Source organism: Ylistrum balloti, unplaced genomic scaffold (assembly GCF_031769215.1).
Source record: "Ylistrum balloti isolate Yb309-2 unplaced genomic scaffold, AGI_CSIRO_Ybal_v1 Utg369686, whole genome shotgun sequence".
Taxonomy (NCBI): Eukaryota; Metazoa; Mollusca; class Bivalvia; order Pectinida; family Pectinidae; genus Ylistrum; species Ylistrum balloti.
The window spans coordinates 619451-635344 of NW_026781924.1; the positions used below are offsets into that span (position 1 = coordinate 619451).

Below are 15894 nucleotides of genomic sequence, written 5' to 3' on the forward strand. Positions count from 1 at the left end.
AGTTTTGTCCTTGAATGTCTAGTAAGAATAAACCTTACTTATATCTAAATCTTCAGGCTGCTAACTCTGACCTGACCTTAACTCTGACCTTGTTTCTACAGAAACTTGAAATGGAGACAGATAAGTTGCAGACCGATGTAAACAAGGTGTCCGACCATGGGAGACAACTGGCACATGCCATAGACTTAGCTGACCATGACAAGGCCATCCGCATCTACCGGCAGGTGGAAGACCTTAAGGTAAATCTCTCCTCATTTACGTAGACCTCTGATGTGTTGTTGAAGTAGGAATACAAAGATGTTGTTATTGGTGAAATGATTCACATAGATTTAGTCTTTTTTATCCTTTAAATTTGCATTGGTTTCCCTTCAATGTAAAAACAAGTAGCAGAAAAAAAATGTAAACTATGTAATTGATTTGTCGTTTGTATATCAAAACTAACGATGGATTTTTAGAAGTGCTAAATTTGATGAGAAATCTTACCAACGTATTTGATGTTGTAGTCCCGATGGGGAGCCATCAAGTCCACTGCTGATGCCAAGAGGAAATCAATGATTGTAATAGCGCCCCAGTGGTATCAATTCAAACGAGAAACTCAGGATTTGACAATTTGGCTTGACAATATAGAGCGCAGGCTTAGGACAGCACGAGTCCAACAGGAAGATATGAAGGTAAGGGCCTTTATGTATTGAAAAAAACATGTTTTATATTACAAATATGTTAATTAAACAAATATGTATATCCCTGAGTCACATGTCAGACTTTGACCTTGATGGGCTTACTATTTGACATCTCCTGTTTTATGTGTTGTCCTCCATGGTCACCTTTTAAAATTCTCATGTGCGACAGGTCTCTCTTTGATTTTTTCACGGTATTTCTGCATCAGGTTTTATAAAATTCCTTAATCTTGCATCTGGACTCTGAACTTGAATCAATATAGTTTATACAACAGTTCAAAAGCAATGATGTACCATGAATCCATCATAGTTAGCATTTTTAAGACTGAAGTTTTCACACACTTCAATAGTAACTGTCATTTGTTTTATAAGAGTTACCTCCCTTCGTTTCTTTTGCTTTCATAATGATATACACTCTATCACATATTGATTACAGTCTTTAAGTTATTTATATGTTTAGCAAAATCTCTGATTCATTTCATAAAAAGGGTAATAGTGATTGACATCCTGGGTGTTTCTTTTTGTTTCAGATTTCTATTGTGATAAGTATTTTAGTGTCAGCTTTCTACTGTGGTCAGTATTAGTGTCAGCTTTCTACTGTGGCCAGTATTAGTGTCAGCTTTCTACTGTGGTCAGTATTAGTGTCAACTTTCTACTGTGGTCAGTATTAGTGTCAGTTTTCTACTGTGGTCAGTATTAGTGTCAGCTTTCTACTGTGGTCAGTATTAGTGTCAGCTTTCTACTGTGGTCAGTATTAGTGTCAGCTTTCTACTGTGGTCAGTATTAGTGTCAGCTTTCTACTGTGGTCAGTATTAGTGTCAGCTTTCTACTGTGGTCAGTATTAGTGTCAGCTTTCTACTGTGGTCAGTATTAGTGTCAGCTTTCTACTGTGGTCAGTATAAGTGTCAGTTTTCTACTGTGGTCAGTATTAGTGTCAGTTTTCTACTGTGGTCAGTATTAGTGTCAGCTTTCTACTGAGGTCAGTATTAGTGTCAGCTTTCTACTGTGGTCAGTATTAGTGTCAGCTTTCTACTGTGGTCAGTATAAGTGTCAGTTTTCTACTGTGGTCAGTATTAGTGTCAGTTTTCTACTGTGGTCAGTATTAGTGTCAGCTTTCTACTGTGGTCAGTATTAGTGTCAGCTTTCTACTGTGGTCAGTATTAGTGTCAGCTTTCTACTGTGGTCAGTATAAGTGTCAGTTTTCTACTGTGGTCAGTTTTAGTGTCAGTTTTCTACTGTGGTCAGTATTAGTGTTAGCTTTCTACTGTGGTCAGTATTAGTGTCAGCTTTCTACTGTGGTCAGTATTAGTGTCAGCTTTCTACTGTGGTCAGTATTAGTTTCAGCTTTCTACTGTGGTCAGTATTAGTGTCAGTTTTTTACTGTGGTCAGTATTAGTGTCAGCTTTCTACTGTGGTCAGTATTAGTGTCAGCTTTCTACTGTGGTCAGTATTAGTGTCAGCTTTCTTCTGTGGTCAGTATTAGTGTCAGTTTTCTACTGTGGTCAGTATTAGTGTCAGTTTTCTACTGTGGTCAGTATTAGTGTCAGCTTTCTACTGTGGTCAGTATTAGTGTCAGCTTTCTACTGTGGTCAGTATTAGTTTCAGCTTTCTACTGTGGTCAGTATTAGTGTCAGTTTTTTACTGTGGTCAGTATTAGTGTCAGCTTTCTACTGTGGTCAGTATTAGTGTCAACTTTCTACTGTGGTCAGTATTAGTGTCAGCTTTCTACTGTGGTCAGTATTAGTGTCAACTTTCTACTGTGGTCAGTATTAGTGTCAGCTTTCTACTGTGGTCAGTATTAGTGTCAACTTTCTACTGTGGTCAGTATTAGTGTCAGTTTTCTTCTGTAGTTAGTAATGGTTATTAATAATAGCTGGGGAAGTTACGTTAATTATATTGACTTTACCTAGATTACATGACAAACAATGGAATCATTTATTTCGAGGAATGTTTGTTTATTTGTTACCGATATTTTGTATCTGATACAAAGGAAACGCTTCTACTTTGTTTTTGGATGTTTTGGTAAGGTTGGCAACTTGTTTGTAAATGTAACTTCAACTTAGGCATAATTCACTTTTTTGTGGGCTTTTAGAAATAAAATCTTAGTCGGTGAGAAGTGCTCATTACTTCATTTCATCTTTATGAAAATTGCAAGTCTAATCTCTTTTGAAGTAGTCCTTATCTTTGATACGTAAAAAAATCCCATGATCCACTTTTGTTCTACATTCCTATTTTCAGCAGAAATCTTCCTTCAAATTTTTGAGATGTTTTGAATAATTTGATACATTTAACCGTAGCTGCTACATGTGGTGTGTGTATGGTTAAGTGGGGTTGTTAATAAGGCATTGTGTAGACTTCAAACGAGGAATTTATCATTGTTTATGTATTAACTGTCTCTATTATCTACAAACATGCACCGAAAAGTGCCGTAAATGACTGCAGGAGGGTTCACTTGAGCTTGGCCTGTTCTAACCAATATGAGGTAAAGTGGTAGTTTCATATGTAGGGATCACTTGTGAACCTTCTAACCGTCTAATAGGGAAAAGGATTGTAACGAAGCAAAACTTTTGATTTGCGTCCCAAAATTATACGTGGAAATGAAAACATGATGGGAAGAGAGGGTAGTGATTTTTTATCACTTTTCTGCGAGGAGATCTGAAAAATTTTGTTTGACTCTCTCTGTGTTGAGGTTATGGTAGCACTAACTTCAGAGAACTGAACTGGAATAATTAGACAAAAAAGCAGGCAGTATTCTACCTCTCCTATAAATCAGATGTTTAGTGAATCTGTGTGGAAGATACATAGACTTTCTGATGAAATGAAAATCACCAGTGCTGGAGAGGCAGGCACTGTAAACTTGCCTTTAATTGGCTGTTCTTGATGAGGGTTATTATCCAGAAGTTATTTTGGCACAAAGAGCTGATGATTTTTTTTCATGGATAACTGAATAGGTTTAGTACATTTTCTGGTGAACAGGCAAGAAATCCATTTACCTGTTTCTTACTGACCCTTACATTTTCTTACCTTGTTCTCAACAAGTTCCACTCTGTGCCTTGATTTTGTTGCTATGAGTGACAAGAAAGTGCTTTTAGACAAATGGAAGGTGCAATCCACTTCAACGTTGTTTTCAGCAAACAGGTGCCATGATTTTATAAACAAATAAACTCTTAAAGGTTTTTAACCTCTTCATTCTCATCAAGTGTCTGTATGTGGTTTGGTAGGGAGTGGATTACAGAGTGTGTCTATAATACTTGCGATGCTCTTCCATTACCATTGTGCCATCTTATCTGTTAATCTAATTAGTTTAATGTGTATTCCATTCATGTTTAAAATTAGAGGGAAATTGGTGTTGATATGGTCACATGGAGCTTCAATTGCGTATGTGATTGGTCTTCATATTAGTATTGGACACACAGGCCATGTTCCTGTGTTCCTTCGCGGTTTCTATGCCTTACACCTCCTGATAATTACCTAATCCCCCTATTGTTAATGCTTACAGTATCAACTCTAACCAGCCTACACATTACTACAAATTATCTTAAACTCTTTCCATCTATTTTCATTACACTCGAATAATATCAGGTATTTACGTTGTTGGTGTTTGTCGTTTGACATAACTGGTATCCTGCTAGTCTCAGCAAGGTGTCTGGTAGTTGGTCCAAGGTTGGATTGTTTTCATTAATTAGCATGGTGCCTCTGGTTTGTTTATAGTCTAATTAACAAACCGATCAACAGCTGGGCTGCGAAGGAAGCAGGAGAAATATGTACAGGTATTTTAGTGTAACCCGTTGAATCACGCTTGGCTTCAGCACCATTGGTTTACATGGTGATGCAAGGCGACTTGTAACATCATTATACCTATTGTTTGGGGCGGATCAGCTTAGACCAATAATCTCTAACCTTAGGTGATATTAATGCTTTTTCTGTATTTTGTCTTCCATTTACTTCGGCGATTGTTATCATACAGATTTGTGGGTTTTTTTTACAGTGAATTTTCTTTTACCAGTTTTTATCCAATCAGAAGTCTGTCACTTCCTTATCTCTTCATCGGTACCCATGAATTATTGTCATCTGGAAATGTGTTGCCTGTCGGGTTGGGTGTTCATTATATTGTCATTTATGCTTTTCTTTCGAGTCTATTTAGGAAACCGTTTTTGTAATATTTATAGAAACACTTTAATAATTTTAGAAGTGTAAGTTATTTTTTTGTTTTCATTTCAGTCGGAAGTTCTGACATTTTTCTTTAGAGATAGTTAACATGGTGTGAATGTTTTCTTTTCTGCAGTCAAGATCCTTGTACTTCAGTCTTTTTTCTGAGTGAACCATTCTGACTTTTATCTTATCATGGGATAAATAAACACAAAGTTTTTATTATCATAGACATAACATTCTGGTTCTTTTTGACATTTAAGTAATGTATGATGGATTAGCTTTCGGAAAAAAATAGCCAAGTTTCAATTTCATTTAAGATATACTTATATTCGTAACAAATAGCATATAACAACTGCCTGCATACGTCCCACATGCCAAGAAAAAACATTTCTGAGGAGGGCTTACATCATCACAAAAAAGCAAAGAATAAAAAATAATGACAACATGTAATTTGCAATATGACCTGAACATCACAGACATATTTTTTATATGTGATGCTTTGCGAGGAAAGGTCCTAAGTCAGGAACATCAGACGACTGGCTTGTTGTTGTTTGTGTAACAAAAATAGAAAGCTGTGTTTTTTGAGAGAGTTACGGAGATAATGTTATTGGAAGATTTACCAAGTCATAGACACAAAATTATCTTTTATACCTTTCTAATGTAACTCTACACATAGAATATCTGTAAGAAAATGGAGGATAATTATGTACTATACCACTACGCCCCGGTACGTCATGTTGCAGTCTGCTCATGGACAACTATACAAAACAGAGACAGAAATGATTGGACCCACATTTTAGTCATTTCCCAGAAAAGTGATACCTATATTATGTTTATGCACTTGCAAGCATACATATCTTGGATTATAGTAGATAGCTGTCTAGGTGTTATAAGATAGGCTGTGTTTGGACTATTATGGGATGTTGGTGGAGAAAGCTGTGGATGTATTGGGCCTTACTTCTGGAATGTCCATCATCTCGCTGTCATTACTGTGGCAACTTGTATGTCAAGCACTTCCATATGGACTCGATCAGAAATGTCTTCATCCTCAAGATCCTCGGAGTCACATCTAGGAGAGAATTACTAGATTGCTCATAAATGATCTACAGATTACAGATGTAGTCTATATTGAAGATTACAGATCATGGCAACTTGTCAAATCTTTGTCATTAAAAGAGGGTTGTAATACTGTAAAGTCATCCATTTTTGTGAGTCTGAAATTTTGTGGTTTTACAAAGATATACTTTTATGTTGGTGCTTCATTTTGTGAATATATCTTACTAAACCCAAAAGATACTAGCATCCATGTCAATATTATATGGACAGATAAATTTCACACAAATGTTCATCACTTGCACCAGTTTGCCAGTGTGTAGCTTATATACTGGTGCAGCATACATGTGGACGAAATAATAAAAAAAATTGGAGAGGGTAGAAAAGAAAATAAAGAGGATGAAAAAAAAAATCTGTGTTTTTATGCATCATGCTGTCATTAAACATTAATTACTAATCACTCTGAAAAACGTTTTTATAAAAAGATTACGAGGACCTGCTGGACACGTGTTTGTGACTGTAACAGATCCTGTAGACCATCACTTGTAATTGTATACAAGGTGATTTGAAAATTGCAATAAGAATAACATTCTTCTTGATTTCAATAATCATACCTTTTAATACGAATAACAATGATATCTTCTCAACTTTCCTGGTTACATTCTTCACAGCAATTGCAAGAAATTTAAGGCAGGACGGTAGTTTACAATAGACTGGTGCACCCTGGCAATCGTTATTTTATGGTGATAGTTCAAGTTTTAGAACGGTTGCCATGTTGGTTTATGATATGATTAGTTTATATCAGATTATAAGAACTTTGTCAGTATGATTCAATATTTAACATTACTGACAGCAATGGAGGCTTTTTTTAGTAAAAAGTATTTCCACACATGATGTCAGGCCCTATATCTGAGTATAAACAATCTTAAGAGCCAAAAACCGAGTTTGATATTTCAATGAAATAAATGACTGTGCGAAATTAATTTTTACACTGTATTAAATATTTCACTGACAGTCTTCATCAATAGCCTTCCGCTGTCTGTTACATAAACAAACTTAGGTCAACTTAGTGGTTACCACAGTCTTCATAAAAAGCCTTCTGCTGTCTGTTACATAAACAAACTTAGGTCAACTTAGTGGTTACCACATCGTCAGCAAAAATTGTGACTTACGTTCCAGTGGTGCTGATATTTTGATCTAATGGATTGAAATTGACTCTGCGGCCATTATACCGGTGCGACTTTCAAAGTGGAATATTGTGTTAACCTTGCTGCATTGTATTTTATACACAAAAATAAATTCAAATATGCAGGGTTGATATGTCAGAATACAGAGGGAAATTGCTGTTTCATTAACAGCTAAACTTTTAAGCGAATGTCTTTGTATGATGGTGCCTTTGATAGCCTCTCCATCCTCACATATTGTTACTTGCTGTATTGTCATGTTCTTAGAATTGCAAGAATTCTAACCTCAACGTTTTATACAGTTTAACCTTGTATCTCGAATTCCACCAGACCATGGGAAAGCTTAGAGATAACTGAATATTTGCGATTTTGCATGTTTGTGAAAAGTTAGGCATGGACCATCGGAATGCTTCAAATTGAACAAGGTCTATGAGTTATAAAAGTTTGAGATAACAAGGTTTGACATTATTATTCAAATAAAAGTTTATCCTGAATGACATTTAAAAGAACAAGAATATCTTAGGAAACTAACTTTGAGGTAACTTTTCTTAAGATGGCTTTGTTTATTACATGGTTTAACATTACACTTTTGAAAGATAATGGTAATGATTGACAAACCAATTACATCTTTTGTAAAAGTTCTGTAAAATTTCATGGTGGTGTATAGTTCCTTCACCATGCTTGTTTCAATGTCAAAATTGAAATCGAAAATAGATAGTTGAATTATAACATAGATAGACTGATGATGATCATGCGGAAAAAAAAGAAAAAAGTCTTTATTGAAAAAATTTGGTTAGTTCGCTCTATGGATGCTGGTTCAAAAGATCAGTCTCTTTGTGACAGATAGACTTCACCAGAACAGCTGTCTGTAAAAAGCAAATACGTTTGAGTTGGGCTGGACTTTCGGTTCTTGTTTTTAGGAATATGTAAGATAATAGCCTTTCATAATGAATTACTGCTATATTGTGATGGGAATCAGAAAACTACAAGCCATATTGCCCTTAGCCATGGTACAGATTCCAACAGTTGTTTGATACTAGGATTTGTGTCAGCTGCCACCTGATGGCCCCGGTTCCTTTATTAATGGCCACAATGTTTGGATTAAATCCTGCTGTTGTTTCTGCATAGTAACAATTCATATTTCTGACTACCAGTCTCTATGGCATCAGCTGTGGCTATGTATAAATAGCCCAGGTAGTATACCCCGCGAGCTCTGCTCCACCTATAGGGCCTTACTACCAACAAATACACAAATATGTGTGTCCCTCTTCCCTTCCTTGTTGCTTGTTAATAGCTACCAACATTATGGAGGCGACGTGTGCGCTATTTCGCACATGCTCATGCCTGTGATTGTCTTATACCACCACATGTTTCCCACATGTGGACTCGAGCTGATATGGGAGGACAGTTGGTGCCTCTGCCATTGTTTTGTGGAAGAACAAAATTCACTCGCGCCATGACCGGCCACAATCTGCCCACTTCCTGTTAAATCACTTTATTTTCTGCACAGTTGTGGAATTAATTTGGAAAAAAAAAGTTTTGTAGTAAGATACTACCAGGTATCATTCTCTTTCAACAAAATCTTTTATCTTTTGAAAAATCTTTTCATTACTTCTACTGCTAAACGAAAAAGAAATTATGGAATTTTTATTACCTTGATAACAGCCAAAACAGATATTGGTGCTGATAATTTTCAGTGAATTTTCTCCCCATGTCATTATAGTGTTGACAGCTTGAATCATATTGGAATGGTTTCAAGTATTTTGATAATGAAGATTTGATTTTCTTGGAGGTGAGAAACACATTGGAACTGTTGGAGATTTCTGCGGTATCCTGGGATATACACACCTGTATATTACAAGCATACATCAAGTCTGGATGTTCTGTAGCAGAACAAAGAAATGACGAAGATGTCTTTGGAAGGACACTTAAGTCAATGTAATGTCCTCATATTGGTTTTTCCGTAGGATAAACCGAACGTAATTGCCTTTCACAAAATAACCTGTCATGCAGTAGTTCAAGACGTCGGAAACTTTTCGAAATTTTCAGTGTTTTGGAATATATTCTCAAGTTTTGATCCATAAATTGTTTAAATTGTGAAATCATAATCATGGAACTTTAATAATCCTGGAATTATGTGAGTGTGGGAGACACATGATGAAGGGAGAGCTGAGATAATATTTGTGTCACCGGTGGATATACAGATCAGCCATGGCAGAGGAAGTGATGTCTCTCATCTCCCTCCTCGCAACCCTTCTTGCCCTCGCTCTCCTCTGTTTCATTGCTGTCGTCATGGTGTTTGGATCCTGGGTTCTCAAGAATGTAAGATTTGGAAAATTGAATATTTTCGTTTTTTGCTTTGTTGTAAAAAGATAAATATATACATGCATAATTTTTATAACACATTTTTTATTCCCCTGTGTTCTGTAGTGTTTTATAGATTAAAATTACACACACAATTTGCTTATAAAGTTAGATTTCCAACTCCTGTGTTTGCTTGCTGCCTGTGTTACAAGGAGTCAAATTCTCATTAGAAGTGCTGAGCAGAAGTCTGTACAAAAGAGGTAGAAAATCTTCAATGCATCAGTTTTGTTTATTTATTGACTTTGTGTGATATTTGTGGTACATTTTGGTTATGTATAGTTACTGTTTGCAGTTTTATTGAAGGAAAATTTGAACACATCAAAGTTTCTAACAAGAAATCAAAATCTAGGTTACATATATTGATTTTAGACTTAAATACTTCTCAGTTAAGGGTTATGTGCTAAATCATAAATCATTATTTAAAAAAAAATGAAATAACAGCAGTTAAATTGTAATATATGCTTAATCATTCTTTTTGGTATTTATGAATAAAAAGCAATTGAGCGTTAATGTGGAAAGAATCAAAAGTCCCATGGAACCTGGCCGAGTGCCCCCATACCTTCTCTTGTCTAATTATAAATTAGACCTCTATCATTAATCTGCCTCACTCCATCATTATCGTTATTAAGTCAATAAGATTGGGATTTCATGTTTAATTGTGCAAGATTGATCAAGCTTTTCACTTTGAATTGGAAAGCAGTGTTTAAAATTTGATTGATTTTCTTTTCACCACAGGAACCGAGCAGGTACTGAAAATTAATGACTAGAATGGTTGGAATTTTCTCGAAGTGGATTTGGAAAAAATTCACTGTTTCTGTGTGTGGTTCTGGCTGCAAAGCTTTTATATTTCATTACAAGCGGGTAGTGATTGTTTATCTCGTTACGAAATGAAATATGAAATAATTCAGCCTCCAAAGTAGACTTGTCACTTCAGAACTACAAGTGATGAGGTAATCAAGCTGTTGGATGTCTGAAACTTCCCTAAAAAACACCTTCATTTCCTTTTGGAAACTTCTTTGAACTTTTCTAATTTAGCGTCATGGAGATGCACTTTATAAGTGTAATAGCAAGGGCTGTTCAGAATGCATTAGAACAAACATCTTCAACAGGTTCTGTAGAACACTTACATTCACTGCCTAGAGTCATTAGTTGTAATTTTATCTTCTGCAATTGAAATTTTCTTCCGTAAATGAGATTTGAAGCGGGAATCCAAAAAGTGCAAATTTGTGCTAAAAAAATTCATCAAAACTTGCATAAAAGTTAATGTATTTTAAGCTTCATCAAAAAGTTCAAAGAAAAGTTTTGTTAAGAAAACATGAGTTGTATCTATATTTAAACTTGTCACAGGGATTGACTTTCATTTACCAGAATCTGTTCTTTGATGGTGTGAAATCAGCAGGAGATTACATCAGATGATTGGTCTATATGAAGGCAGGAGTCCAAGGTTTTGATTTTGAAGTTGAGGGAAAGCTGCTGTAGCTTATTTGGAAAGATGGGTTTTGGGACTAATATACTTGCTATTGTTGGAAAAAATTTAGGTTTCTTCAGGACTGTTGTACATTGGCTGTAATGTTATGGGGTTCTTTCTTTGCAGTTTACACAATATGATAAATATTTGGGTGTGTGAGTTGAGTACGGAGTGCACATTAAGATGAATATTGGGTTCGGGGAGGGAGGGGAAGGCTGTTGTTGATCATGTTTGACAAATTCAGTTTGTCTTAATGTTTAAATATTGGTTGGTGGGAGGGACACTTCAGTTGAGTTTCTTTGGTAACTTAAGAAGAAGGTGTGACTAACGAAACTCGGAATCTTTGATGTTTTGTTACGAGAGTTGATATGTCAGCTTGTAATGTTTGTACTAGTTAAGTGGTGATTTACATTGAGTGTACAGTTAGACAGCTTGGAGCAACAACAACTCCTACAGGAGAAGGGGGGGGGGATGAATATCTTGAATTACAGATAAGTCTACTTGTCCATGTTCAGTTCCAGAACAGTAGACTATATTTGGGGTTGATGAATTTTGTTACATGGACGAGAGTGACTGTAAATCCTTGTCTTTTCAGTTCAGTGATATCAAGAGTTATGGTTCTTGATAGCTTGGTCTGACCATTGAGGTGATGAAAATGATTGCAGCGATATTGTGTGCTGCTATTTAGTTTTATGTTGCTGTAGAAGTAAAGTTATAGAGAAATGCTATGAATCATCACCTGTTGTGATACAGACCTAAGATCAAGGGTATAAAGACGGAATTGTTCTTATCATTGTTACACTGGCAAATATCAGGAACAAGCTGGAGGAAATCAAACAAAATGTCTGTGTGTCTGGAAACTAGCAGATTCACGGGAAATGTCCTGAGGAATTAGCAGTCACTGATAGATTTGTGGTCCACTGGGGGAGATCTGAATGAAAGCCTAGTTAATAGCTAGAAAACTTCTCCTGTTAATTTCTTCTAAATTCTAGGAGTTTTAATTATCTTAATTTTGTTTAAAAAAAAAAGATAGAAATGCAGTAGTATTGGAGCTGGTTAGACAATATTTGTTTCGGTAGAAAGAATATCTTCAAATTTTGGAGTTATTATAGCTTGCAGTGTTGGTGGATGCTGAAGAGAGTGATCTGTTAAGGTAATCAGTATGTCGAGAAGATAATGACGGGCCTAAATCATACGAGGACCAGCCCAGTGTAAAACACACTATGTGTTTGTGTGATAATCACCAGGGAAAGGTAAGGGGTGTCGATCCCATTACCACTGATAGTACTAACATAGCCCCTCAGGAGGCACCAGGGACAGGAATAGGGATCTCTCCATCAGTCAAGGGTAAACCGATTATATAGTACTAATATAGCCCCTCAGAGGGCACCAGGGACAGGAATAGGGATCTATCCATCAGTCAAGGGTAAACTGATTATAGATTAATACCTGAGAGGTTATTCATGGGCACACTGTCAGCAGAAAATTTAAAGAGGTTTGGTGAGTTTGTAGATGTAGACCTTATCCAAAGTCCTTTGGGAACTGGTTCCTTGGAAAGAGAAGAAGAGAACAGATGAAAAAACAGCAAGTAAAAGTACAATTCGCTGTTTATCTGTGCATTGGAGAAGTCAGTTTATTCTCAGCAGTTAGAGAGGGAGGGAGGAGGGAAAGAGTAGAGTGAAGAAGTGAGGGGAGATATGATCACCTACCTGTGTGTTGAGTATGTCTTCCATTACCAAATCATCTGTAAATGATGGAATGTCAAGAAACATTCCTATACCCCGCCAAAACTCTTCTTCTGCTCTCGGGAAAAGAAAAAAGAGGGAATTTTGCAATTTTTTCCTGCAGTGAGAGAAGACACATAATGGGGTAATGTAAAAACCTGGTGTCAAAATGTAGACACAAGTTTTTTACCGTAACTTATAAAACACTTCATCATTTACTTTGTAGTTTGGAAACTTGATACAAAATAACATAAACATGCTAAAGACTTAGACATATTTTCATCTTCTTTCATAACACTTGATACCATAGCGTTTGTAAACAAATATTTACACGAAAAAATGTTCCTGTTTTCTTATACGTGCTCTTGGTATTTTACTCAGCGTATATTTGTATATTATAGGTACATGTTTGTTTTACCTCTATCCGGGAAGTGACGATTTAGTGGCACTAAGTTTGATCACAGCTGCCTTCAGCGAGGTGTAACCAGGCAGAAGTCAGGTTTTACTGTTTTAGTGAGCCTAGCTTCTCCATTGGGTATAACATGGAAAATCGTTATGTCTCAGAGTTGTTGGACTTCAGATAAATTTTTGCGATATAAAATTTTAAATTTATGAAAAAATCTTCAGCTCAACAAATTGCTTCTTTATATACTGTGTTTCAGGAGACCATACCCTGTATGTTCTTCTGCAAGGATACAAATTAAGAATATAAATCTTTCATCAACATTACTTTTGTTAATGTTGATAGAGGTAAGCTGACCTCCTCAATTACAGGCAGATGTTATGTTTTGACCTCAGAGCCTGAATATTTTCCCATTAAATCTGGAGGCAAAAGCTGTGAATAAAGCAATCACGGATGTACTTTTGTATATATTACTATATTAATGAAGGTCAGGTGTGCAAATCATAGAGAATATTAAGACAAATACATGTACGTATGTAACAGAGGTCATTATTTATTTTAATGCCTCCGCTAGGAATTGAAACTAGGACCCCTGGCTTACTGGTCTGATTCTAAACCAAGAGAACTTCTCTTTAGCTCAATTGGTTGAGCATCAGACTAGTAAGCCAGGGATCCCAGGTTCGATTCCTAGCGGTGGCATTGAGATGAAAAATGACCTCTGTTACATTTGGCACCAATGTAAGGACCCGGGAATAGTACTTAGCCATGCCCCACCAGCATCGCTGTAACCCCTGGAAACTCGAGGATGAGTTATTTCCTGGAGGGGGGTGTATGTAACCTTGGTAAAATACTAGCCGCAATATACGACTCGGCTAGAGAGAACTTCTCTTTAGCTCAATTGGTTGAGCATCAGACTAGTAAGCCAGGGGTCCCGGGTTCAATTCCTAGTGGAGGCATTGAGATAAAAGATTACCTCTGTTACATGTACCCCATATTTCTCAGACAGTAAGCTCATGCCAGTTGATAAGCCCACCCAAAATAGCTATGGCTGTTGAGAAAATATTATCAACAGCTGATGTTGAGGCTAAGACCTTTCCAAATACAAAGAGTAATACTAGTTCCCCTTCTTTTTTAAACCTTTTTTTGATTAATTGATCTTTCGGTAAATTTAATTCTGTTTCTCTGAGTATCAAATATTTGGGGCTAAAATTTACAGCTATTTTTTAATTTAGTGTTTCCTCTATTACAAACAGTATACTTGAGACATCATCATCACAACTGACACACTGTATTTTTGTTGAACTGTCCTGTAGTAAAGCCACTCCTTGTCTTTCAGTAAGAGATAATGTGTTTGTCCCTTGCAATGGGTACATTTCAGGATAAATACAGTACATATGGGATTGAGCACTATTGCCTTCCATTCTGACAAAGCTTTCGGAACTTCTTCATGAATCCTCTCAGAACAGCACATCAAACGTTTGGGTGAACATGATCTATAGATGTGTATAGAGGTGTAGAGAGATTGTAGTTACAAGGAAGACAGGGTTATTACGTAGTAGTTTGACCCCTATAGGTATCAAACACATGTTACACAATGATTAACATCAGATGATACCCCTGTATCACAGACGGCTCTCTCTCATTGTACTGGGTAGAAATCTGTATGTTAATCTACATGTGCTGGGAGACTTGTGATTCTTTTAGTTCCAAAGAAATAACTTTAGTACTACCAATATCTTCCCACATACACAACACAATTCTGATATTCCTCTGCTTTACAATGTAGTACAACTATGTTAGTCTCAGTGATATTAAACAACCATTGATCTGCTTGTTTAGTTTTCCATCCATCTGTAAGTTTGGTGGTCTTGGAGGGTGTTCTGCCAATGTTTATCAGATTTTTTCTTACAGGTGTGGAATCTGAACTCTGTGCACCTCAACCTTGGCAATTCCTATAACTCTGACTTTAAAACCACATATGACAGAATATATCAATCAGTTTTAGTTGTCAATCAGAGTGATTAATCTGATTTAGACAAGTTTTGAGTTCGTCAGTGTAAAGATTTTTCTGTGGTTATATATAGGTATATTAGCTTCCTTGCAAGGAGAATAATGGGGAAGCAAAGAGAACAATGGGGAAGCAAAGAGAACAATGGGAAGTAAAGAGAACAATGGGGAAGCAATGAGAACAATGGGGAAGCAAAGAGAACAATGGGAAGCAAAGAGAACAATGGGGAAGCAAAGAGAACAATAGGGAAGGTGAGGTTCATCTAATTGTTTGTCAGACGATCTTGTCTTCTAAAACAATTATAAGTGTTGTATGAACTTTAAGCTAACCCAGCCTTTTAAAAGCTGAAATTTCAGATTTGTTAATGTTTTGAAGAAGTTTCCTATTGTTGAGGAGGAGAAATCACACTGTTATAGGCACTGATGTATTGGACATGGAATACTATGACAAGGTAATGGCATTCTGTCTGCAACGAAAACAGTTCAATTAGCTCCATCAGTGTGGTCCTCATATATATTTTACTGTACCTAATGCAGCACTTACTCTAACCAATGATCCCGTCTCTCCGCGATCCCCAACACTAAACCCTAGGATATTAGAGAAATAATATACCCCATTCATTACTAAATACAATCAATTTTGTCTCCTCCCCCCCAACACAATACATCTCCAGTTTCTTCTCAGGACTGTGACAAGGACTCAATTTCCATTAACCAAACAAACAACAAAGAGTCTTTCTTTTCATTATTGTTCCCTTCCAGTCCTTCCTTTCGATAAAATACTACAGTGCTTTCCATTCCTTTCTAATTCCCCTCCAAATTCTATTTCCGCGTACAGGTCCATGATGTATAATATGTATCT

General features: G+C 36.3%; 1 protein-coding gene across 1 annotated transcript in view; it reads left to right on the forward strand.

Annotated features, from left to right (window-relative positions):
- The window catches only part of LOC132564996 (dystrophin-like), a gene marked incomplete at its 3' end in the record, with an annotated part of 240840 nt that overhangs the window by 110645 nt on the left and 114301 nt on the right, over positions 1-15894 (forward strand). Inside the window, exons 35-36 of the mRNA XM_060229602.1 lie at positions 102-239; positions 504-671. Coding sequence (XP_060085585.1) covers positions 102-239; positions 504-671 — 306 coding nt within the window. The remainder of the gene's footprint in view (positions 1-101; positions 240-503; positions 672-15894) is intronic.